The following is a 24530-nucleotide window of genomic DNA, read 5'->3' as shown; positions in this document are numbered from 1 at the left end:
AGCTGATACACTGTATCACTGACATTACTCCAGAAAGACATTTGGAGGAGATCTAATACTCTTTTTTGTTCTTATATTGCAGATTATTTGAACTCCAGAAGGACCAACACCAGATAAATTATGAATGTTGAACAAGATGACCTTACATCCACAGCAGATAATGATAGGTCCTAGGTTTAACAGGGCCCTATTTGACCCCCTGCTTGTGGTGCTGCTGGCTCTTCAACTTCTTGTGGTGGCTGGTCTGGTGCGGGCTCAAACCTGCCCTTCCGTCTGCTCCTGCAGCAACCAGTTCAGCAAGGTGATTTGCGTCCGGAAAAACCTACGGGAGGTTCCAGATGGCATCTCCACCAACACGCGGCTGCTGAACCTCCATGAGAACCAAATCCAGATCATCAAAGTGAACAGCTTCAAGCACTTGAGGCACCTGGAAATCCTACAGTTGAGTAGGAATCATATTAGAACAATTGAAATCGGGGCCTTCAATGGTCTGGCAAACCTCAATACTCTGGAACTCTTTGACAATCGTCTTACTACCATCCCAAATGGAGCTTTTGTATATTTGTCTAAACTGAAGGAGCTCTGGTTGCGAAACAACCCCATTGAAAGCATTCCTTCTTATGCTTTTAACAGAATCCCTTCTTTGCGCCGACTAGACTTAGGGGAATTGAAAAGGCTTTCATACATCTCAGAAGGTGCCTTTGAAGGTCTGTCCAACTTGAGGTATTTGAACCTTGCCATGTGCAACCTCCGTGAAATCCCTAACCTTACACCTCTCATAAAACTAGATGAGCTGGATCTTTCTGGGAATCATTTGTCGGCCATCAGGCCTGGCTCGTTCCAGGGATTGATGCACCTTCAAAAACTGTGGATGATCCAGTCCCAGATTCAAGTGATTGAACGGAATGCCTTTGATAACCTTCAGTCACTCGTGGAGATAAACTTGGCACACAACAATCTAACATTACTGCCTCATGACCTCTTCACACCCTTGCATCATCTAGAGCGGATACACTTACATCACAACCCTTGGAACTGTAACTGTGACATACTGTGGCTCAGCTGGTGGATAAAAGACATGGCCCCCTCCAACACAGCTTGTTGTGCTCGCTGTAACACTCCTCCCAATCTGAAAGGGAGGTACATTGGGGAGCTTGACCAGAATTATTTCACATGCTATGCTCCTGTGATTGTGGAGCCCCCAGCAGACCTCAATGTCACTGAGGGCATGGCAGCTGAGCTGAAATGTCGGGCCTCCACGTCCCTGACCTCTGTATCTTGGATTACTCCAAATGGAACGGTCATGACACATGGGGCATACAAAGTGCGGATAGCTGTGCTCAGTGACGGCACGTTAAACTTCACGAATGTAACCGTGCAAGATACAGGCATGTACACGTGTATGGTGAGTAATTCCGTTGGAAATACCACTGCTTCCGCCACCCTGAATGTTACTGCAGCAACCACTACTCCCTTCTCTTACTTTTCAACCGTCACAGTAGAGACTATGGAACCTTCTCAGGATGAGGCACGGACCACAGATAACAACGTGGGCCCCACTCCAGTGATCGACTGGGAGACTACCAATGTGACCACCTCTCTCACGCCACAGAGCACAAGGTCGACAGAAAAAACATTCACCATCCCAGTGACTGACATAAACAGTGGGATCCCGGGAATCGATGAGGTCATGAAGACCACCAAAATCATCATTGGCTGTTTTGTGGCCATCACACTCATGGCTGCAGTGATGCTGGTCATTTTCTACAAGATGAGGAAGCAGCACCATCGGCAAAACCACCATGCCCCAACAAGGACTGTTGAAATCATTAATGTGGATGATGAGATTACAGGAGATGCGCCCATGGAAAGCCACCTGCCCATGCCTGCTATCGAGCATGAGCACCTAAATCACTATAACTCTTACAAATCTCCCTTCAACCACACAACAACAGTTAACACAATAAATTCAATACACAGTTCAGTGCATGAACCGTTATTGATCCGAATGAACTCTAAAGACAATGTACAAGAGACTCAAATCTAAAACATTTACAGAGTTACAGAAAACAAACAATAAAAAAAAAGACAGTTTATTAAAAATGACACAAATGACTGGGCTAAATCTACTGTTTCAAAAAAGTGTCTTTACAAAAAAAAAACAAAAAAGAAAAGAAATTTATTTATTAAAAATTCTATTGTGATCTAAAGCAGACAAAATTATGTGTATTCCTCAGAACCTGTTTTTGCTGCACTTATTTACTATTTTCCCACATCTCATCCCTGCCTTCCCTGGTTGCCATATTTTTCATAGGAGATCTCAAGTCCCTAAAGAACTGGCCTAGGAAATTTTGTAAGAATTCTGTTACACTTTGAGATTTTTATGGTGAATTCTAGTGGTGAGATCCAGTCTATTTTGTCTTTCTTTCTTTTTTTTCCTCTCTCCTTTCTTTCCCTCATGCCCTTATGAAGTAGTCCAATGGGGAATGCAATATTAGAAATAGATTTTTAAGAGAGAACAAGATTAAAAAAATGCAAGATCTTATATTTTTCATGTAATGACCTGTTCTGTATTTATGAGGAGAACCATTCAATGGCAAAGCAAAAAGAAAAAAAAAAAGAAAAAAAGTAAGCAAACAGATTAATTTACATATGAGCATCTATAAAACCCATGATCTTTTAAACACCTCTAGAACCAGAATTTGTAGTTCAAAAACTAAAAAATAAGGTTATAAATAAAATATTGTTGGTTTTTCTGTACCTGGACACAACTCATTTGTAGTATGGCTCAAATGTGAGAAACTTGAAGGTAATTAGATTTCCTACTTTCTAAGAAAGAAAAAAAAAAAATTGTATTCTTCAGTCACAGCATCAATCTCTACGGGGTCCTATTTCATTAGCTGACTTGAGTATTGGATCTATATTCAAGGATGCTGTGGTATTTTTTTTTTTTTCCCTTCTCATTAGGAGCACCCTTTGTAGAATGCTCAGATTAAAAAATAATGATTTTGTGAAGTAAATTCAATCCCACTTGGAAGAAAGTTTCATTATAATTTATTCACTGTCTCCTAGGTTAAGTTCTACTGGCTAGATAAAGTACAAGAGAATGTGAAGGTATTCTAAATTATCTAAGTTGAAAAATAATTTTTGGTGCTGAGTATCAGCAAATTCAGTTCAATTCCACAATAATTATTAAAGACCTTCTATGTTTTAAACACTGATCTTAGTGCTGTGGGTACACAATTGACAAGAGCTGCTTCTTGTTCTTAAATCATGAAATATAATTAGAAAAAATATCAGCCTATTATTGAGGGCTAGCTCTAATTTTACTATTAGGTGGAGGCTGTGAATTGGGAACCTGAAATTTCAAAAATATTGGGTTACTGTTATTACAGAAAACTTGATTTATGGTTTCTTCTGTCCTTCCGGAAGAACTGATTCTATTCTTTCAAATGCAGATTGCAGAGCTGTAAAGGTGTGTGAGTTTGGATTTGCCATGATGGGTGTGTGCACGCCAAGAGATAGCAATGTTAATACAGTGGTAATTCACTAAAGTTACTTGAAGGAACTGAGAACATACACTAGCTTCCAAGTAAAAGAGGAACTTGCTGGTTCTTGGTACCTTGGCACTCTCCTGATATTTTAACATAGTATGTCTATGACTTCTGTCTTGATCTATGTGAAGCAGAGTGAAAACAAGCACCTCTTATTACTGACCTTGAAACCTACCACCTCATTGGTGAAACGAGTGATGCCCAAGCTGGAGAAAACTTCATCTCCTAATGGAGGAGCAGCTTATATACTCACACTTAACTCTGCAGGCTAGAGCTCACACCAGGGTTTTGTGGTCTCCAGGTGTGGAAAATCAATCACTAGTGGCAAAGTAGGTCAGAGAACTGGGATGAAGGGAAAGCAAATGAATAAGACCACATAAGGGTTGTTTTTTTTTTTTTTTTTTTAGATCACTAATTCTCCAGTAGCTTTTTCCTCCCTTGTATTTTACCTCCCTTTGTTAGGAACACAATTCACATTTACTTTCACTGTGGAGAAGACCCAAAAAAGGGGAAAACACATGTTGGCTGTCATTGGCTAAGCTATTCAGTATAGAATGTACTTAATATATTCCCAAGCTGCAGATCACAAAACAAACAACCAACCCACCAAGGGATATCCAGCAAGTGCTAGTCCAGAGAAGAGTGGTATAAGCCAAGAGGGAGAAGAATCCTGCCTTCTCTATTTGATTTGTGTTCCCTGAGCTCTCTCTTTGCTGACTCTGAACCTTCATTCAATTTGAGCTGATAATTCTTATGGAGTTAGTCCCAGCACACAATTCCCCTTGGCTGTGAGGGTTGGTGAATGCTTGGAAAAATTCTACTAAACAGAATGAAAGGTGAACTCAAACTAAAAAGTTAAGTAAGAAAGCGTACATCTCAGTCCTGTAGGAGATTATGGTTGTTCTAATAAATACATTCTAGAAGCAAAATATTGATGAAAGACTGGTTAAGCCAAACTTGACCTTCACAGTAAATTTAGAAACACTTTTGACCAAAGGTCCTTGTTGCAGGTTTTGGGGTTGAAGGGTAGAATTCGATAAATGCATTACCTAGAGGTACGTGCCTAGAGATTTATGATTAACAGTGTCTGTATTTGCTCTGCACAGCCCTCTTGGCTTTTGGCCCTCCAATACAAGAGTCGCACTGTGTTAGATGTGTTAGAGACCATCATGCCCTGTGGACTTCTTGGTCCAGCAGAAAGTTCATGTGACTGTCTAACATCTGGTATATCCTGGTAGCAAAACACAATTCTATGTCAATATCTCTTCATTCTATCCAAAGGCAACCAAGTGGTAGTACTCTTAAATACTTATGTGCACCAAAAATATGTCCTTTACAAGTAACCAAGTTAAGGTAACCTGATGATAATTTAGTGTGTGTGTGTGTGTGTGTGTGTTCCCTACTAAAGGTATGCAGTTTGCTTCAGGGAAACCATCAAGGGTATTTTATAAAGAAGATTCTGCAACATTTCCTTTTTCTTTAAGGAATCTTATACACCTGGCTATCACATCAATCTCTTAAATTCTTCTGAATGTGTCCAAATATATTTTCAGTGGCAAAATAGGATAATTTGGTATAGTTCCTGCACATATGCCCTGATACAGCTTTACTAATTGTTCCCTCATATTCTGAATATTCTGTAATCAAGTATCATCTTTTCCCAAATTGAAATTGGTCATTTGATCTTGGAATGTTGACCAGTGTTTGTTTGAGGAGAAAAGTGTTTCTAGTCCATGATTGCTACCAGGCCTTATAATCAAAGAGTTAAAAATCAGAATGTTTGAGATGCCATACTATGAAATTCTGAATATGGATTGCTGGAAAGTAACTTGACAGTAGAAGGGTTATTTGCATGAGGGAAGGAAAAGAAGACAGCTTTTTAGAACAGGAGTTACTAAAACATGGCAAAAAAAAATAAATGGATGGCCCAGAGTATCCAGCGTTTCCAAGGTAAATATTGAAAGGTGGAAAAACATCAACAACTATCCTTTATCCTTTTGGGATAATCTTCGAGATGCTTAGATAAGTAGAAGGGTCAGGTGAGTGGTTGTGAATACAGCGCAGTGCTCTAAAGCAATGTAATTTTTAAATAATGTGTTCTATTGCTGATTTGGTCTTCAGGTTGCTAGTTTCAATAAGGATATGAAGATAATGATATCGTTAAATATCACACACAAAACATGTGGGTGACTGACGAGTCAGACTCTTCTAAGAAACCATTTCTATGTTTCTCATAAAATATATCAGCACAGAGTCAAATATCTTATAAAAACATCTCCTTCCAAACTATATGCATATCATTATATTTGATTAGAATGTGACTTCTGTACAAAAGCTACTTTATTTATTTATTTTTTTAAAGATTTTAATTTTAAGTAATCCCTACACCTAATGTGGGGCTCAAACTCACAAACCTGGGCTCAAGAGTCACATGCTCTTCCGACTGAGCCAGCCAGGCACCCTGTACAAAAGCAACTTAAGGTAACAATGAGTTTCAAAAGTTGCCTTAAAAAATGAGGTACCTTCTATTCTTTTTCTTCTGCCGTAAGGAGAAATATGAATTCCTAAAGACTCTGTATTAGATAGAAACCGACTGTGACACCGTGTCTTTCCATGCTCCAGCAAGATACAAAATAAGATCAATCTGGTTCCATGAGAGGAAAAAAGAAATGTTGAATAAATGCACTATCAATTAAGATCCAAATTTAGATGCTGAGTGAAGCATTCTTACAGCACAAATCAGTTCCTGTCCTTTTGTTTTTTTCAAGTGCTGCCAACAAAACTCCTGAGGCTTCACCCTTTCTTAGCGTTATTTAAGAAATACATACGCATTACATATAAAATTATATAATTAAATTGGATAACACGTGTTTAGCAGCAGTAAGTGAAACTGCCATTCATTTTGCTTTTGCCCGAGATAAACAAGATAAAAAAAAAAAGGGGGGGGGGTTGCAGCGAGACAATTAAGCCGTTTTCATGAAAGCACATGATACTGGAAGATCCTTCTGTTTTGTAAATTTTGTCCTGCCCAGGAAACAAGGATTCTCATATATCCACTGCACAAAATATAGAAAGTAAGGACCTCTGAAACTCCAGACCATAAAGCCTTATCTTTCAATATTTGTTCCAGTAATTTAATTTCACTTTCCAGATTATTAAGACTACACTTTATTATCCATTTGATGCTGAATTGCTGAGTTTGACTTTGTCCCAATGGCATCAATCCTGTCTTTATCGGGTTGGCAGAAGTAGTGAATATATGGCTTTTAACCCAGATGAAAGGGAAGCTTCAGTGTGGTTTGAAGGAGATGGACTGGTCTCTGTGGTGGCAGGGGAATCTCTTCTGATTTATGTCCCATAATCCTGAGAACTTGGCAGCATATCCACTAGCTGGGCCCCAGGATATCATGATGAAAACCCATTATGGGAACCCCTAGCATTTATTATGTCCATATATCAGTAAGTCTTCTGAATGACAATTAGTAAATCTCCTTACTTCTCTGCCCCTGGTTCCACATTGGAAGAGGTAAAAATAAAGTGGAACTTAATTTCTATTTAAGCACAGTTGCTAGTTTTGTAGCGTGTGTGGTTCTCTAAGAGAAACAAGTGACACATCAATCCAACTAAATATATTAAAACGTACACAAGAGTAATTATGCTATAATTTATTGTATATGCTTTTTTATGGGAGCTACTATAAAATTTTAAATCAAATAATTTGTAATACTAGGGAAATCATGAGTTTCTTTACTAACGGAATCATTATGAAGAAAAATTAACCTTAACAAAATGTGTACAATGCCTCAAAAGTCAAGTTGACGTGGAATTCCCAGTCCTATGGCTAGTTCTGTTTTTAAGAAATAAAGTTTTACTGGGCGCCTGGGTGGCTCAGTTGGTTAAGCGACTGCCTTCGGCTCGGGTCATGATCCTGGAGTCCCGGGATCGAGTCCCGCATCGGGCTTCCTGCTCAGCAGGGAGTCTGCTTCTCCCTCTGACCCTCCTCCCTCTCATATGCTCTCTCTCTCTCTCATTCTCGCTCTCTCAAATAAATAAATAAAATCTTTAAAAAAAAAAACAAAAAAAAAACAAAAAAAAAAAAAAAGAAATAAAGTTTTACAAAATGAAAGAGAGAAGTAATAAAGTTTCTCTTTCCAGCATCCTTCAAGCAGAGTAACTCATAATTGTAAAGGTATTTCTCAACATAAATTGACTGTTAAAGAATGAAGTTTAGCTCACTCGGACCATAAAAATGTCATGTAGTTATGTATTCTCATCTAAAATTTTTTCAAGAGTCTTGCAAACAAGTCACTCTTAAAAAATCAACGCCGGCTTTTATGTGCTCAGTTGCATTTTCGTTTTTCAGTATATATCCTTACCCTATGTAGAAGTATATTTTATCTCAGCATGTGTTCAAGCTCTCCAGAAATACTCTAAAATCAGAATCTGTCACTTCTACACAGGATTTACTTACATGATCTGGAGTTGATCCCTAACAATATTGGGGACAACTCAAGGTGAATACATTATTTCCTAGGCTTTGTAGGAGTGGTACCTCTTTTAATTTCTACCTCCAAGAAAAGTGAAGAAAACCAGGAATTTTGCAATACTGAAAAATGCTTAAAAAACTGCGGAATATATAAAATAATTATATATATATAGTTTATCTATCTAATCTATAATTTTATAAACACAAACGTGTTACCATACTTCCTATCAAAGACAAATGCCAATATATATTGATTATTCATCAGAAAGTATATGCTAATGAGATAAAAATCTCATTTATTGGCCAACATGATTTCAACTTATTGACATCATCATTAAACTCTTGTAAAGCTCTATAACAAATCTTGAGAGTGATTTGTAATAGGTATTTAAATGCCATTTTAGTAATCAGAGGAAGCAGTGATGTTCAGGAGTAAAGATCCACAATTAATGTCAGAAATAAAGGGGGCTTGTGGAAATTAGTGGGATACCATTAAGTAATTCTAAGGTAATTCAAAAATAAAAATTGTGTGCTTTATAGTTTAGAAAGTGCTTTCATCTGTTTTCTTATTTGTTGAGCCTTGAAAGAATGGTGAGTGTATTTTAATTAATATATCAAATTTTCCCTGAATTGTGTATTTGTCTGTAGGTAGAACTATTAATATTTTGAATCCCTAAGCAGAATAAAAAGAAAGAAAACAAAACACTGGGAAAGAGAAAAAAAGGAAGTGGTATAAGGAGAAAACATGGCTAGATTATTTTTAGGTTAGAATGGATTAATTTGCATAGTGAGTTAAGAATTGAGCAACCTTCTTAAGTCCAGGCACTGTTTAAGACTCTGGGTATACACTAGTTAACAAAACAAAGCCATGGCCTATATGATAGGATGTCCAATTCATCTTGGTTTCCTCAGACTTTCCTGGTTTTAGCAATGAATATCTTGTGTCCTAGGAACCACTTGATTCAGGGCAAGCCAGGATGGTTGGTCACCCTCCTCTAGACCTTACTTACCTTGAATCCATGATTCAAATTAATGTGCTTATCTCATTGCTAATGGCAATGCCAGATAACTGGCAACAAGTAAGCAGTAACACTTTGTTTCTAAGTTGGGCAAGGTCATCCCAAGAGCAAATGCTGGTTATATCAAATTCCCTAGAATAATTTCTAGAAAGCACTCTGTGGAGTACAACAGAAATACAGAAAACAGAACTTTCCCTCAAGGAGCAGTTATAGTCTGAGCATGTCAACAATTATATTATTATAGCCTCCATTTACACTCCTCATCTCCAGTACTTACACAAACCTATAAGGTAGGCATTGTTTTCTTCCTTTTCCGGAGGAAGAAATTGAGAGTAAACTCTTCCCACTGCACAAAAATTAGAAAGAAAACCAAGGATGAAAGAAGAGAATTGGAGTTTTCAGATGGCTGTCTCAAGCCTTAATTTAGCAATGATATTTATTATTCAGAATAGAAAATCATTGACACTCCTCAGAATATTTCATGACTTGTATTCTATTAGGTTGTCTCCTCCTGGAAAACAGCCTTCTCTTGGGGACACATTTTGGTAATTAGTGTTAGTCTTGTTTGTTTCTTCATTCAAATTTATTAATGAAATTGGTAGGCCAACATCTTTGAAGCACTTGATTGGCTAATGTGACACTGTTTAAAATATTGATATGTTGAACTTCACAGAGGAACTTCAAATGGAAAACATTGCGGATCAGCTAGCATTCAAAGATGAAGCGAATCAATCAATACTATTATAATAATCAGTTTTAGGTATTTTATTTTTAGGGTTTCATTATGATTCACTTTTATATTCTAATCAAATGTCATTGATGGATATAGTCATGAATAAAACAGTAGCTAAAGTATCATATTCCAGTTCCTTTCCATATTAAAAAAAAAAATCCTCTTTACCAACCTCAACATCTCATTATGTAAACTGTCCTATGAAGTCAATAAAAGCATCCAACTTATCTTTCTTGGAATACAACACACTGTTTAAAGCTTTCTAAACTATTTAAGAGATAAACACTAACCAATAATTGTTTTAGGCAATATTTTTTTACTTGCAAAGTAGCTGAAAGAGACAAAATTAAAAAACAAAAACAAAAACAAAACATAAGTTATACTCCCCAAAGCCAGAAGCTTAACTTTTGAAAATTGAAGATTCAAATGAACAATTCTGAATAAAAATATAGTGATTATTCCAACCAAGTACCCCTTACAAATTTAAGCTTCTATACTTCAGTTTTTGTAGTTATTTTTCATACTAAGTAAAAGCATTCCCCTTGATAAGTAATGAATGCACCAAAGAGAAGCTATCATAAAAACAGATGGATACATGAGAGAATTAATTGGTTATATGAACCAGCATTAAAATAGAGTTAGAAAGTTGTCTCTCCACATAAAGGTATTAGCGACAGACTAGAGAATGGGACTCTAGTTGTATATATACCTTTTAATTTAGCATGAGTGGTTAGTTTTAAATCTTTGACCCTAGTCAGTATATTTTCATTCCTAAATACTCGTATTCATGTATTCAGAAAACAGTCATTGATGCTTGCTATATGTCAGCAATGAGTAAAGTTGTCAGGAATACAAATAAAGACATAGTCTTTGCTTTATAAGGAGTATTATATTGCAGTATTGCAAATACGATATGACACATTGAATGAAAGAGGCAATGCATGTTACCTAAGCAGGGAGAAAGGCAAGAGACCTAGGCTGTGTGGTTGAAAGAGGGGAAATCATGTTTACTTCTTGTATGAAGTGATGCCTGGCTTGAGCCCTAATGGATGAATAGGAGGAGCCAGGTGGAAGGAGGGGATACATTAGCTTTTCCAGCACAATGCACAGCAAGGTCAAGGAACAAGCAACGTCATGTATGATAGAACTGTAAGTGGTTTAATGTTGTTAGAGCAAAATATGGAATTTGGAGATCTCTAAAAACAAAGCCAAGGCAATGATTAAAGAACTTTAAATCATGATGACCCTATTGAATTTAGCCTGTAGATGATGATGACGTATGAACATTTTCTAAGTAATTGAGTGGTATCCTCAGATTTGAGCTTTGGATAGGTCATTTGCATGACAGAAGAAGAAAAATTTAAGGTTAACAAGACTGGGGCAAAGAGAAACCCACTTTGGAAGGTGTTTCACTACTACAGTGAATAGATGATTAGCGCAAATTATAGTCAAGACATGTTAAAGGATCCAATTGAAAAAAAAATCAAGCTTAGTTAGCTGGACTTGATGTCCCTTTACATTTTGGGGAGGAGAGTAGAGGAAGTCAAAATTTGTTATATTTGTTAACTAGTAGAAATATAGAGGTGAGTGGGAGGTAGAAGGAAATGTTTGTAGTTGGCAACTGAAGTAGAACATGCTTTTCGGGATGGGTGCTGGGGAAGGAAGGTTATGTGCTCAGTAAGTTTTAGTTATATGGAATATGAATACTGCCCAATACCAAACTCTGCACAAGAAATAAAACAAAGCAGAAAGACGAGTTTATTGGAAGGCTTTCAACCAGCAAGCAGAGAAAGTCAAAGCCATGGGAGCAATGAGTTCCTAGATGCTCACAGGCTAAGGGATATTTATGAAATAAATGCAGAAATTATTGGGCTTTTTTAGCTGTTTGGTTGCCTACTGGTCTTCTGACCTATTTGGATCAGGGTAGCTCAATCAGAGGAACAAGAAAGTCCAGAGACTACATTAGCAGACTTGGCATTTGGAGATTGGCTGGTGTTCTTTGCTGATTTCTGAGAAGAGCTGTAAATTCCTGTACGGTTAGTTCAAGTTTCCTTTATGCACCTGTGTTGACTATCTCCCATTTTGTCCCTGACATAAGTGACTTCATTTTAGTTTGGTTCTGCGATACCTATGACAAATCCAGGTAGAGCTGTCCAGCAGAAAGCTTCTCTGGACTAGCAATATCAATCTTGTCATCATTTATAGAAAATTTGTAAAGAAAGCTGAGTCAGTGGTTGGGACTACCTAGTGTGCAATACAGGCAGTCCAGTGGGTAAAGGATAGAACAGTGAGAAACACCATTTGATAGGTGTGGAGAGGAAGAGAAAACCATTTATTAAAATCCATTAAAAAATTACTCATTGAGCCTTGCTACATACCAGGCCCTATGCTAGACTTTGGTGTTATTACTTTAAAGATGAGTCCCAGGCTAAAAAAGGAAGACAAATGACAAAGATAACTATTTAATTGCAGCTGTGGTAAGAACTATAAGGTAAAATTGCAGCATCACATCATTGAGAATGTAAACCAAGGGGATTAGCTCTAGTCTGGGAGGTCTATTTAAAGTAGTGGCTTTTAAAGGGGGGACAGGAAGAAATGATTGTTATAAGGCAAAAAAAGGTGGAGGCAAAGGGACTTTGAAACAGAGGAACTGGTCTGGGGTAAGTGCCTGAGGGTTAAAGAAGCAGATGAAAGAGAAGACAAGGGGGAAAAAAAGACAAGATCCAAGAGAAGATTTATGATAGCCAGACAAATAGAATTTTTGTGAAGGGCATAAATCCAATAATCTAAGAAATTTGAAAACATTCACTGAATTTGGCAATTGGGAAGTTAGGGATAGCTTTAGCAAAAACAGTTTTAGGAAATGATTGTATGCATTGGTTGTTGGGGAGTGGGGACAAGAGAAAAAGAGGCCATATTTTAGTGAAGAGAGGAAATTGTTGGGGGGGCAGAAGTGGAAGCAATGAGATGGATTCTTTGGAAGGAATGAAAAGTGTAAGTAGAGAGATTAGTGGTGGATGATGTTAACTAAAAGGAGAAGACAGAGGGCAACAGAAGTTGCTAGTCTGAGGAATTCAGACTTTATTCTATAGGCAAGAAGGTAGCCATAGAAAAGAAAAGTATATATGGACCAACATTCATAGCACAATGATTAATTTATTAGAACAAAATGGGACATCGCTGAAAGTATAAATCCCAATCTAGGCAGGCTTGAGAAAATGACAGGAAAATTCCTTAGATTTGTTTTAAAAAAATCAACTCTGTACTTTTAGTAGAGTAGACTATTATTACCTGGAAATAAAGAGAATTTCCTGAGGCATCATGGACTCAGAATCTCTATAGTCAGACTGGTTTATAATTTACAATACTTGAAAGAACAAGAAACAAATACTTATGATACATTTCCTGAATGGCTAGTTAATCGATTTTAGGAGGTTCTTTCATCTCTTGATATCCAATGAAGTAATAAAATTTGCGTTTAAAGGAAGAACAATGAAACATGAAATTTAAAATACTTCAGAGTCCATTATAGGAGTGAAATTAGGTTATCAACTATTAAATAACATTAATTAATGCCATAAGAGCTTAGAGCAAGAGTACAGTTGCCGTTTTCCAATGCCATCAGATAAGAACTATGATGAATGAAAGGAATAAAGACTTTAAAATTTGTGAGTAGAATATTGAAGAGAATTTCAAGGAAAGTAGTAAAAGTTCCAATATGGAATAAATGAAATCAGATTAAAGGTAACTATCTTGCTGTGAACACGAAGACATAGACAAGAAGTGTCGTGATACATCTCTTCCATCTCATTAGATGTGTATTTCTATCACATGTAATACTAATCCAACCATCTGAAAGCTATTCAAAATCTTTTGGCACTTGTTCCAAGAGAAATGATACTAAATTGGTAAGTAAATGACAAAGATTTCTAATTTATTTTTACATAAAACATTATTTATAAGTGATCTGCTCATGCTGGTATAGCAAGATATAGCAAGATATATATTTATCACACAGTAATAAATTTACTTTTGTATTAATAATTAACATTTTGAAAAGCATTTAAAAAAAGAAGCCTGGAATCTCCTTGCTGAGTCATGAGGCCTGGGTTTGCCATGCTTGGCGTGCAGATCAGAGTAAAATATTTCTATGCTAAACATTAAGGAATGAAAAAAATCAAAAGCCATGAGCAGGTTAAAAATAAAGTGATGAGTAGGTAACCTCACTTGAATCAAGATGATAATTATTAGAATTGGGGACACAGAAGGTGGGGGTGAAAAAGAGTTTTTAATTAAACACAGTGTGTTTATTTTTTTATTTTTTTAAAGATGTAATTGACTTTATTAAGCTATTTATGAATTGGGCAGCAAACTTTTTTTTTTTTAAAGATTTTATTTATTTATTTGACAGAGAGAGACACAGCGAGAGAGGGAACACAAGCAGGGGGAGTGGGAGAGGGAGAAGCAGACTCCCCGCTGAGCAGGGAGCCCAATGCGGGACTCGATCCCAGGATCCTGGGATCATGACCTGAGCTGAAGGCAGCCGCTTAACGACTGAGCCACCCAGGCGCCCTTGGGCAGCAAACTTTTTAGCAAGTAGAGAGATGCTCTCCGGACACAGGGTGTTTAAAACAAAAATTACAGTTTTTCAGTTTGTAAATTGTTAAGACTGTGAGGTCATTTACCAGCAGGAATAGGTTTATTTGGGAAGGGCAGAGAATTGCAATTGGTGACATGCAAGCTATGGCAAAACCATAGGCAAGTCCAGAGAACAAAGGAAAAGAGCCCTCTTTTATAGAGGACGGGGGATGATAGGAGGTGCTGTTATAAACAAGAAGTCCATTGGAGTAAACTGGGTGTTCAAAGTGCAGGGGCTTTGCATTGGCTGAGTTGTGATAATTTCTCATTAACTGGGCTGTTGCTAGGTAAAGAGAAAATCGTTCTTCCTCCTGCTGGGGTAATAAAGCATAAGCTTCCTCCTGTAGAAAATGCAAGGTCCTGTCCCTTTCTATTGGTTCTGCAATGATGACAAGTGATAGGGAGTGAGAGCACTCCCTTCTGGCCTTCCAACTCCATTTTAGTGAGGTTTCTCTTTATTAAATTTCACAAAACCTAACACCAGGGATTTGGACTCTACATTACTTCCTTTATGGTTCTCCAATTGGATACTTAACTAGCACAGCATCCACTGAAGTCCATCCATTGAAGTCATTTCATTCTATGACTTCTTAGTATGTTTCAAAGTGAAAAATTTTGTGTAGGATTTAGATAAAGTCCCTGCCTGAAGTTGATCATCTTTAATTTTACTTGATTAATTTAAGTAATTGATGGATTAAAATTTAATGGATTAATTAAAATTCCATAAGCATCTAAATTGTATGCAATGAATCAACTATATGTATTGAGTTTTGACTTTTACCCTTTATCTTTTTATTCTTTTCGTCCTCAAAAAAGAGACCACAAACATATTTGCAAAACAAAGGGTTTTTATTGTTCTTTATTTTATTCTTTCTATACCTGGAAATAGTTCAACTTTTTCATAGTTATGGAAAATATCCTACATTTTAGAATATTTGTTTTATATGTGGCCTTTAAATATTTGGCACAAACACTGTGATTTAGCCATAATTTTTTTGGATCAAGTCATACCTTATTAGATTTACCCATTTGTCACTGAGTTTCAGTCATAAAAGATTTTGGAACAGGCATATCATCCTGAAGGAAAGGGATAGAATATCATCAAACCATCATATCTGTGCTAATTCCAACTATTCAAGGTTTCAGTTTTAATTTTTTTTTTTGTCTTAGTAGCCACCCACTCACTAATTGCAATTTTTTAGCTTTTACTTTTAGTTTCCAAATTTCCATTAGGAAAAAAAAAAAGATTTGACGTTTTTTAAGCTACACAACTCTAGTATTTGTGTCAGTGGCTATACGTATGTGCAAGTATGTGTGGGTATAAATTCATGTGCTTCTTTCCCATACTTAAAATCTCCTTTTTCTTGCTACTCATGAACACGGATTTCATCAGTTTTTACTGAATGTGTAATATAGTTTTTCTCTTCCAGTAATTTCATAGTTTAAAACTTCAAAACAGGAGAGGGCCATAGTATGTGCTTTTTCTTCTTTATTAATTTGTGTGGTTGCTTCTGACAGATTCAGAATATTGAAGATACATGGTATCAAATTTAAAGCCACATTATTTTTCAACACACTTTTTTTTTCTTTTCCTCTGAGAAAAACAGTTCTTTCCCAATATGTAATTTTGTATATCTACATTATTGATGATAATAATTTTCATTAATTATAATCTTAATAAAATCATTATAGCTAACATTCACTGAATTCTCAGCTCAAATTGCTCTTAGGTTCATGACTTTGATTCTACATTCCTCAACTTTTCTAATTGCCCCCGATATTAAGACTAAGCACTGTGTTCTTTTGAGAAAAATAAGGAACGAGTTTGAAGATTTCACCACAGTTAGAGAAAATTAGGACCAGAATTGCACATCATTTTTATTCCTTTTCTACTCATGCCTATTTTCAGGAATAGGAATTTTGCCATCATACTTGTTGCATAAAAGGACTGCTTTATTAAATCCTATTTGATAATCCCTCAAAGAAAGAACTGAAGAAAGTGGTTAGTCAATCCATATTTAATTTCACTCAGCCTCTCCTAGGTCCGTAAAGGGAACATGACCCACAGAGGTTAATCACACACAAAATCTCCGGTTCTGAACTATTTCTGTGTCTTGGAAATGTGTTTCAGAGTTACAGAACCCTTTCACTGACCTAAAATTGAGACCTTGAAAATGTAGCCACGAAGAAATTCATTAGGGATGTAAAAAGAATAAATGTGAAAACCTCAGTTTATAATTTTGCAAAGTTGATGCCCAGTCCTTCTCTCTTCCTGATATTTCTAATAACTATCTTGCTAAACAGAACTGAGTTAATATGGGCTCCTGGGACTTCACCTCCTGACCTCAATCATATTTCTGCCAAACGGTGTGTTTTCAGGCTGAAGACTTTCAGAAAATATCTAATATGATGGAGTTAGAGAATTTTTAGTTCATTTTGTTTTCCTCTAAAATTTTGGGATCTTGAAAAGTGGAAAACTCGATCACATTCTACTAAAACACAAAGGTGTCACGCATAAAGATGCAATAGATTTTAAAAGTAAAATGCATGCACCAGTTACCAAACACCATAGAATTATGTCAGTGAATTTAAAAGAAAACTTTTGCAAAACTCAGCTACATTTGTTTCATGGCTCCAAACTCTTATCTATAGTTTATAGGTATTTTTGCCAAATATTCTCTCTACCTTTTACTCAGCTTTACTCTAAAACCCTTTTTAGAAGTTAGAAGGGACCTTAAGAGCCCTAGACCTATTTTAAATGTGGCCTCTTTTCTCCCAGTAATCCCTATAGAATTATTGCATCCTTATGATTTTTCTAAAATATGTTAGCAGAAAGCCTTTGACATTTCCAATCAACTGACCAGAAAGCAATGGATACATCAGAAGTCTTGCAAACTATATAGAATCAATCTGCAGATCAGTTATGTGGCAGAATCTCACTTTTAGCAAAGTTTATTGGAATCAGGGTCAGCAAACTACTCCCCATCTGTCAATGACCACTGCTAGTAAATAGAACGTTATTGGAATGCGGCTTTGCCCATTGGCTTATGTATGCATTGTCTATGGTTGCTTTCATACCACAAGAGCAGAGTTCAGTAGTTGCAATTAGGACTGTATGTCTCGAAAAGCCTAAAATATTTGCTATTTGATTCTTTACAAATAGGTTGCCACCTCCTGGTGTAGAAGATGGAAATTAGTCTCTGTAATCATGTGCAATCACTTATGTAGGATTAAATGATTTGTAATAGTTTGGCTCTGAAGTCCCATATCTGTATTCCTCAAAACTACCTTCTCTTCCACTATCCCATTTCTATACTGCTCATTAGTACAGTGAAGGTCAAAATAGCATGCTATTTATGAATAAGTGAAATTTTGTACTGGACATGCCCCCATGCCTTAAAATCTTGTCTTTGAGATTCCTTCAGTATTTCATTGTTTGCAGAATTTATTACTACTTTCAATATTTTTTAATTGCATCAGAGCAAACCAACAAGAATGTCATTATCAAAAGAAAACTAGCCAATGGGTTTTAATCAAAAAGGCTTTCTCTTTTTGTAAAGAAAGGAATAAAGCCAATGCATCTTAAATGTGAGTGTTCCCTAGAAACTTTCACAGTATCCTCTGCTAAGCTTATATGTTGAATAGATTCTTCAGCTAAATGCTGTTTTCCTGGAGAAATATTTATTTTGCTGTGTTGATGATTCTCTTTCAACTAGAATTATTAGGGAAATATAGTCAGGCCTAAAAATAAAAAAGACAGGTGTTCAGGCAACCATGACAAATTTAAATGGTTTGATTACTTCTCTGTGGTAGATGATTTGTTTTATTGTCTGAAATAACACAATTACATTGCGTTCTACTTCCATCTATAGTTACATCAAAGAGAAGATAAAAGAATAAATTAAGCTGGTTTCAAGTACATTTTGGATAATAATTGCAGAGGATTTGAAAGTTGGCTGGGCAGTTGAAATGTGCCCACAATTCACTAAAACTAATATCTAATATTTTGAGGAGTCTGACTTCACATCTATCTTCCAAGTGCTTTTGAACAAGTTCCAGATCTCCATTTGGAATAATGAGCAATAAGGAGATTTTTCTTTGCCTAGTAATCCAAGATAAGCAAAGCTCCTTTTCAGATCATTTTCCTGTAAAGAATTTATCTACAGCCTCTGCTTCCCACTTAAATGTCAACTCAATCCTGACTCTACATTAGAAACACCTTGGAAGTTTTTACATAATAGTGTATTCAAGATCCGTGCATACTTCAGAGGTTCTGATTGAGCTGGTCTAGGGTAGGACCAAAGCATCAGTACTTTTTTTAAAGATCCCTTTGTAGTTATAATACAAACTAAAGTTAAAAACTGCTGATCTAAGTGCTTTAATAACCACAGGCAGTTAGATTCTATGGAATGACAAACCCAATAGACCATTAGTAGTAACAAAGCATAAAGTTTCTGATGGAGATTGGAATGGACTTGAAATAGCAAAGCAATGCATGGAAACTCAGTTTCTAACACTGCATGTAAGCAGATGACTAGAATTGGCTTTCCAGATCAATAATATTATCATACATGTATATGGCATACCATTTGCCATGCAATTTCGTACTCAACCAATACTTGTGATGGCTTAATGGATATAAATGTATATGAATATAAACTGACTACTTGTGCAAAATAGTAGCTAGTTGTCAACTAACTATGTACTTTTATCATAATAATGAGTTTAAATGGCTATCCTAATCCTTGAGGTTAAAAGTAGTTAATACGTTTCTGTGAGTATAGATAGGACCTGGGATGTAGGAATAAAGGAAGTTATAATTCCCATCAGTGGACATCTTTGAGAATGAGGCAGTCATATGCCTTTTCTGGGATAAGAAAGATACAAAGTTCAGGGAAGACAGGAAGTTGAATTTCCTAGATAACCAGTCAAGGGATCCCCTATCATATATCTCTCCTGGGGAAAAGGAAGATAAGTGGAGGGTGGCAGAATGAAAAGCTTAACCTTCAGCTGTGGCAATATGTGGCAATATGGTATGATCCTGTGATTCAATTCCTGGATTTTCTAGTGAAATCCATGCTGAAAATAATGTCATATAGTGATCAGCTAGCAGATGAAAATAAGAATACCTCAAAATAGCTTTATTCTTTCACAAAATGTAATTCAATGAATTCTAACACCTCAATATTTTTTATTGTCCTTCTCATTAAAAAAATATTCAATCTATAGCTCTTTTTGAAATATTGTGTTTTATACCAAATACTAATTTCACTATCAATGTTGAAATTTCTTACATGCTTAATACTGTTACTATTATTCCTTCTTTCCTCCCTTCTTCTCTCCTTCTCTTTTCCTTTTTCTCTTTCTTCTCCTTTTTTTATTTGTTTCATTTTTTAAATCATAATATTAATGCACACTGTTGTAATAGAAGAGCCAATACAATACAGAATATGTAAAGATGTTGGGGCACCTGGGTGTCTCAGTTGGTTAAGCCTCTGACTTCAGCTCAGGTCATGATCCTAGGGTCCTGGGATCGAGCCGCACTTCAGGCTCTGTGCTCAGTGGAGAGTCTGCTTTTCCCTCTGCCCCTCCCACTGCTCGTGCTCTCTCTATCTCTCTCAAATAAATAAATAAATAAAATCTTAAAAAAAAGTTTACATAAAGATGACACTTATTACCCATGTGTTCCAGGTAACCAACACTGAGAGTCTGGTGTTTATCTTGTGCATGATCAGTTTGCTTAAGCTACTGCCATGATATATAGATATAGACATATAGATATATAGATATATCACTATGTATAAAATAATATATAATATAATAATTGTTTCCTTCGGGGGAAAGAATATTCTCTGTACCAGCAACTAAGTAAACTAAGTAAACTAAATGAAGTCTTTAACAGTTAGTCTCCTGGATTTAGAATGGCTCTTTGAATCGTGCCTCCAACACTCACTAGAAAGTAAATAATTTAAGCTCTGAAGCCCCATTTCATTCTGTAAAATGAAAATAATAGCCTAAATACATCATAAAGTAGTTGTGAGTCTTTATGTGAGGTAATAATGGATGTATGTAAAATATTAGGATGGGGTCTGGAACCTAGACAATTACAAATAAAGTATGACTTTTATTACCAATCAACTACTACACTGATTAACTTATGCATTTTAGGAAAGAGAAAATTCCCAAGTCGTTTTTCTCCAATTTGTGCAAAAGATATTTTCCAGTGTACTAAGATAGGACAATTTACAGCAAGACCCCAGCAGGCAAGTGGGAACAGAGTTTGAGCTCAGGGAATTTCTTGATTTAAGTAGGAGATGAATGGGTATTTTAAAATCATTCTGTATAGAAGGATATTCAAGGCAAAGATAGATATTGGTGCCGATGGAACTCTACTCTACAGTGATTATTTTTTTTACTGGGGCAGGGTTGTGAGTGTATGAGTGAGGCGAGGTGACTGGCTCACCTGAGCAATGAGGCAGACGAGTGAGAAAGCAATAACCTTTCATTTTCTCAAACCCTTTCCTGAGAGATCAGGAGAGAGGCATCCATAGTTAAAGTACTTGATACTCTGCTTCATGTGGCTAGTATCTATCTTATCCTCAATGCTAACCATAGAGTAGGTTCTCAGTAAACATGGATGAGTGGATGGACAGATGGATGAATGGTTGGATGAATAAAACATATGGCCCCCCATCTCACTCCTGCTTTCTACTAAAAAGACTAAGAGAGCCCACAGAAGGCTGCATGTAAAAGCATGTCTTTGGGGTCCATCAGAATCGCTAATAAATTACCATTCTTGGTATGGTTTTAAATTTTCTCATCTCCTAATAGGAGCTCATATTCCCTCAGTGTTACAGCATATGGATTACGTAAGGAAAAATGATTTCCATATAATAAGTATTATGAACTGGGAGTTTTATTAAAGAGAAATGGAGTTACACGATGCACTAAAAATTGAGCTTTATATGGGCCTGGCACAATGTGGGAGACAATGAAATATTTCACAAATGAGCAAATAAATAAGTGAATGGATGAAAACATCTAGATAAAATTCAATCAGAGCTGAGCTTCTGCTAATTCACACTATGCCTAGAGTTAGTGGTGAAAGACGATTATTCACATGCTATACCAGGAGTCATCGAACTGTGGGCCAGCTGTGGGACAGATCTATTCCCCTACCCTGTTTTTGCATGGTTCATGGTGATTAAAAAAATATATATATATGGAAATTTATTTTCCTCTGGGTGTCTAAGTGCCTGCATAATAGCCTCAATTTTGCCTCTTGACCTACATAGCCTAAAATATTTATTATCTAGTTGTGTACAGAAAAAGTTTGCTGAGCCCACACAATACTAGAAGCTCCAAGAGTAGTGGACTACATTTGATATAAAAACCATTATCTACTCAGCACCTAGCTCTCTGCCTGGCATATAGTAGACACGCAATGACTATTTAATGGATTATTAAATAAATAGATGTATGAACATATTCTTCACTTTACTGCTCAACACTACATGTACTAAACTTCAACAGAGAAAACATTTGTCATCAGCATTCTCCAAAACAGAGATTTTAAATTTTACCAATATAGGAAAAGTAATTTGAAAAATATGGCCACATTTTTAAAATGCAAGTTATCCAAGAACATTTCAGAAACATAGTAGATGCAATTATGGGAAATTATTTTTTAGTTGCCTCTAGAGACAGAATGTGCTTCTCCACTTCATGGTTGAAATTCTAGCAGTGTGCCCTTCCTCATGTGGATATTGCATGAAAGATGATTTTAAAGAGCAGAAAAGCTTCTTAAGCATGGCGTTTACCTGGGAGCATTTGTCTCTTTCTGGCCCTTCCTCTGCTCTTGAAAAATTTCAGGTGGGGAGAATTGCATATCCAATTATGCTAATGAAGCCACAAAGGAGGCTCCCTGGCTTCACTCTGTGTGGTATTCACAGTTTGGAAAGATTTCCTCTGAATACAGTTCTCAGGACTACAAGAGCTGCGTGACTTAAAGCTAAGTACTTTCAAGATTGTCAATATAAATAGAAGAGAGTCTATTTAATTCTATGTGCCCTTTATTGCTATTTATAAAATCTATCAGCTGTTATTTTCATATTTCATTCCCTCTTTGTTTTTGTGATTGGAAATTTTCCCACTCTGATTTCCTCTGGTCTTTTAATATAAATCACTTCAAATCCTTTTTTGAAGTAGGTAAGGTAACCATAATTACTAAATATATATAAACTGTAGTTATGATCTTACTTCTGAGACATATCTGAGTTAGTGATTTTCTCCCCTTAATCAAACAAGCAATATATATTTATTTACAGGTAATAACCCCAACACAATATCCATGGGGTTCTGGGTAAACTTACTAATGGAAGCCACACACCATATATCTAATAGTTAAAAGTTATAAATTAATAAATTGGTAAATAAAATATATTCTATTTCCCTGCATTGACAGATATGCCTTTATTCACATATATATCTGGAAGGCAGGTGTGAACTTAAAATTCTTGCCCTCTCAGAATGTGGTGGTTCAGGGAGAGTCATGCTGAAGCCCTATCACCTTCTCTTCTCCCTCCCCTGTTCCATCAGGACCACGGAGACAATAAACCTCTTAAGTCCACCACACTGACCCTTCACCATCCCTTAGGGCTTAAGGTATGCTGTAGTCTACCTTAAGTTGGCCCAGGGATGTTTGGGTAGAGAAATCTAGGGTCCTGCATAACTGAAGTATGGATTAAAATGTGGGTGCAGGTTTTGATGGGCATGTTCTTTTAAGCCTGTGGTTTTCTCACTCCACAAGAAGGCAGAACCAGATGGTCAGAATGAATCTTCTAGATCCATGGGACCCTGGCATCGCCTTGTCCAGAGGGTGGTACTATGTAGTGCAATGGAAAGAACCTTGACATTGAAGTCAACTGTAGGTTCAAATTTCAACTCTGCCTATTATTAAAATTCTGACCCTGGTCAAGTGACCTAAACTCTCTGAACTTGGTTTTCTATCTGCCAACTTTCCTATGAGTTTGTTGTGAGATATAAGTATGATAATGGATGTAAAGCATTATTAGCACATGGCTTTATGTCCAGGAGATGTTTTTAAAGTTATTTTTACTATGGGGCAGTTTAGTATATAGCTATAAAATGCCCAGGCTTGTGCCTGGTGCAAGCTAGTATACAAAGTATTATAAAGAAGTAGTTGGTAGCTTTTGAGAAAAATGGATATAGAATGCTTGCTGTGTGCATCGTCAAGAATTCACATAAATGACATCAAACTAACCCTACAAGTTTCGTGCATTGGTAGCCACTTTATAGAGAAACAGACTGTGTGGGCATATGGCTAATTGAGTTAGTAATAGAATGGGAACTAAAATCCAAGTCTAACTCCATACTCCATGCTTCTAACTATTCATAACCTCAAGTAGTTTGGTAGAGCAGGACTAACATAAAGCAAATCACCAAGAAAACATTAATTATTAAAGTTAGGATAACAAAACCCAGCTTTCAATTCTTAGAATAGCAGTTACAGCAAAGGCTTGTTTGAAGGCATTGTTTTCAACTTAAAATATATTGTTTTCTGGAATGGGTTCTTTTCCTCAATCTAATTAGTGCACAATTTTTGTGAAGACATCTCCACATTCCATAAACTTTTTTTTTTTTAAGATTTTATTTATTTATTTGACAGAGAGAGACACAGCGAGAGAGGGAGCACAAGCAGGGGGAGTGGGAGGAAGAAGCAGGCTTCCCTCGGAGCAGGGAGCCCAATGTGGGGCTTGATCCCAGGACGCTGGGAACATGACCTGAGCCGAAGGCAGACGCTTAAGGACTGAGCCACCCAGACTCCCCCTCCATAAACTTTTTAAGAGAAGTGTTGAATCTTGGCTTAGCTGTACACGGACGCATTACGCAAGATACTAAATCTAGCACTGCCATTTCAGTGTGAACTCCAAAGATCATAACCTAGGAAGTACTTTTCTTAAAACGCAGGTTCCAAGGCCCCACCTAAGCATCATGAATCAGATCCTCTGACTGTATGTCCCAGGGACATGAACTGAACAAGCATTTTAAGATAATTCTTACACACACACTCATCTGTG

General features: G+C 36.5%; 1 protein-coding gene across 13 annotated transcripts in view; it reads left to right on the top strand.

Annotated features, from left to right (window-relative positions):
- Positions 1 to 7408, top strand: part of LRRC4C (leucine rich repeat containing 4C) — a 1196081-nt gene extending 1188673 nt beyond the window's left edge. For all 13 annotated transcript variants that reach the window (XM_032413925.1, XM_032413926.1, XM_032413921.1 and 10 more), the window contains one exon: positions 83 to 7408. In XM_032413925.1, coding sequence (XP_032269816.1) covers positions 125 to 2047 — 1923 coding nt within the window. In that variant the 5' untranslated portion in view covers positions 83 to 124 and the 3' untranslated portion in view covers positions 2048 to 7408. The remainder of the gene's footprint in view (positions 1 to 82) is intronic.
- Positions 7409 to 24530: the final 17122 nt, after the last annotated feature.

The sequence above is a fragment of the Phoca vitulina genome, unplaced genomic scaffold (assembly GCF_004348235.1).
Source record: "Phoca vitulina isolate PV1807 unplaced genomic scaffold, GSC_HSeal_1.0 scaffold16, whole genome shotgun sequence".
Taxonomy (NCBI): domain Eukaryota; kingdom Metazoa; phylum Chordata; class Mammalia; order Carnivora; family Phocidae; genus Phoca; species Phoca vitulina.
This window is presented reverse-complemented; position numbering and strand designations above follow the sequence as displayed.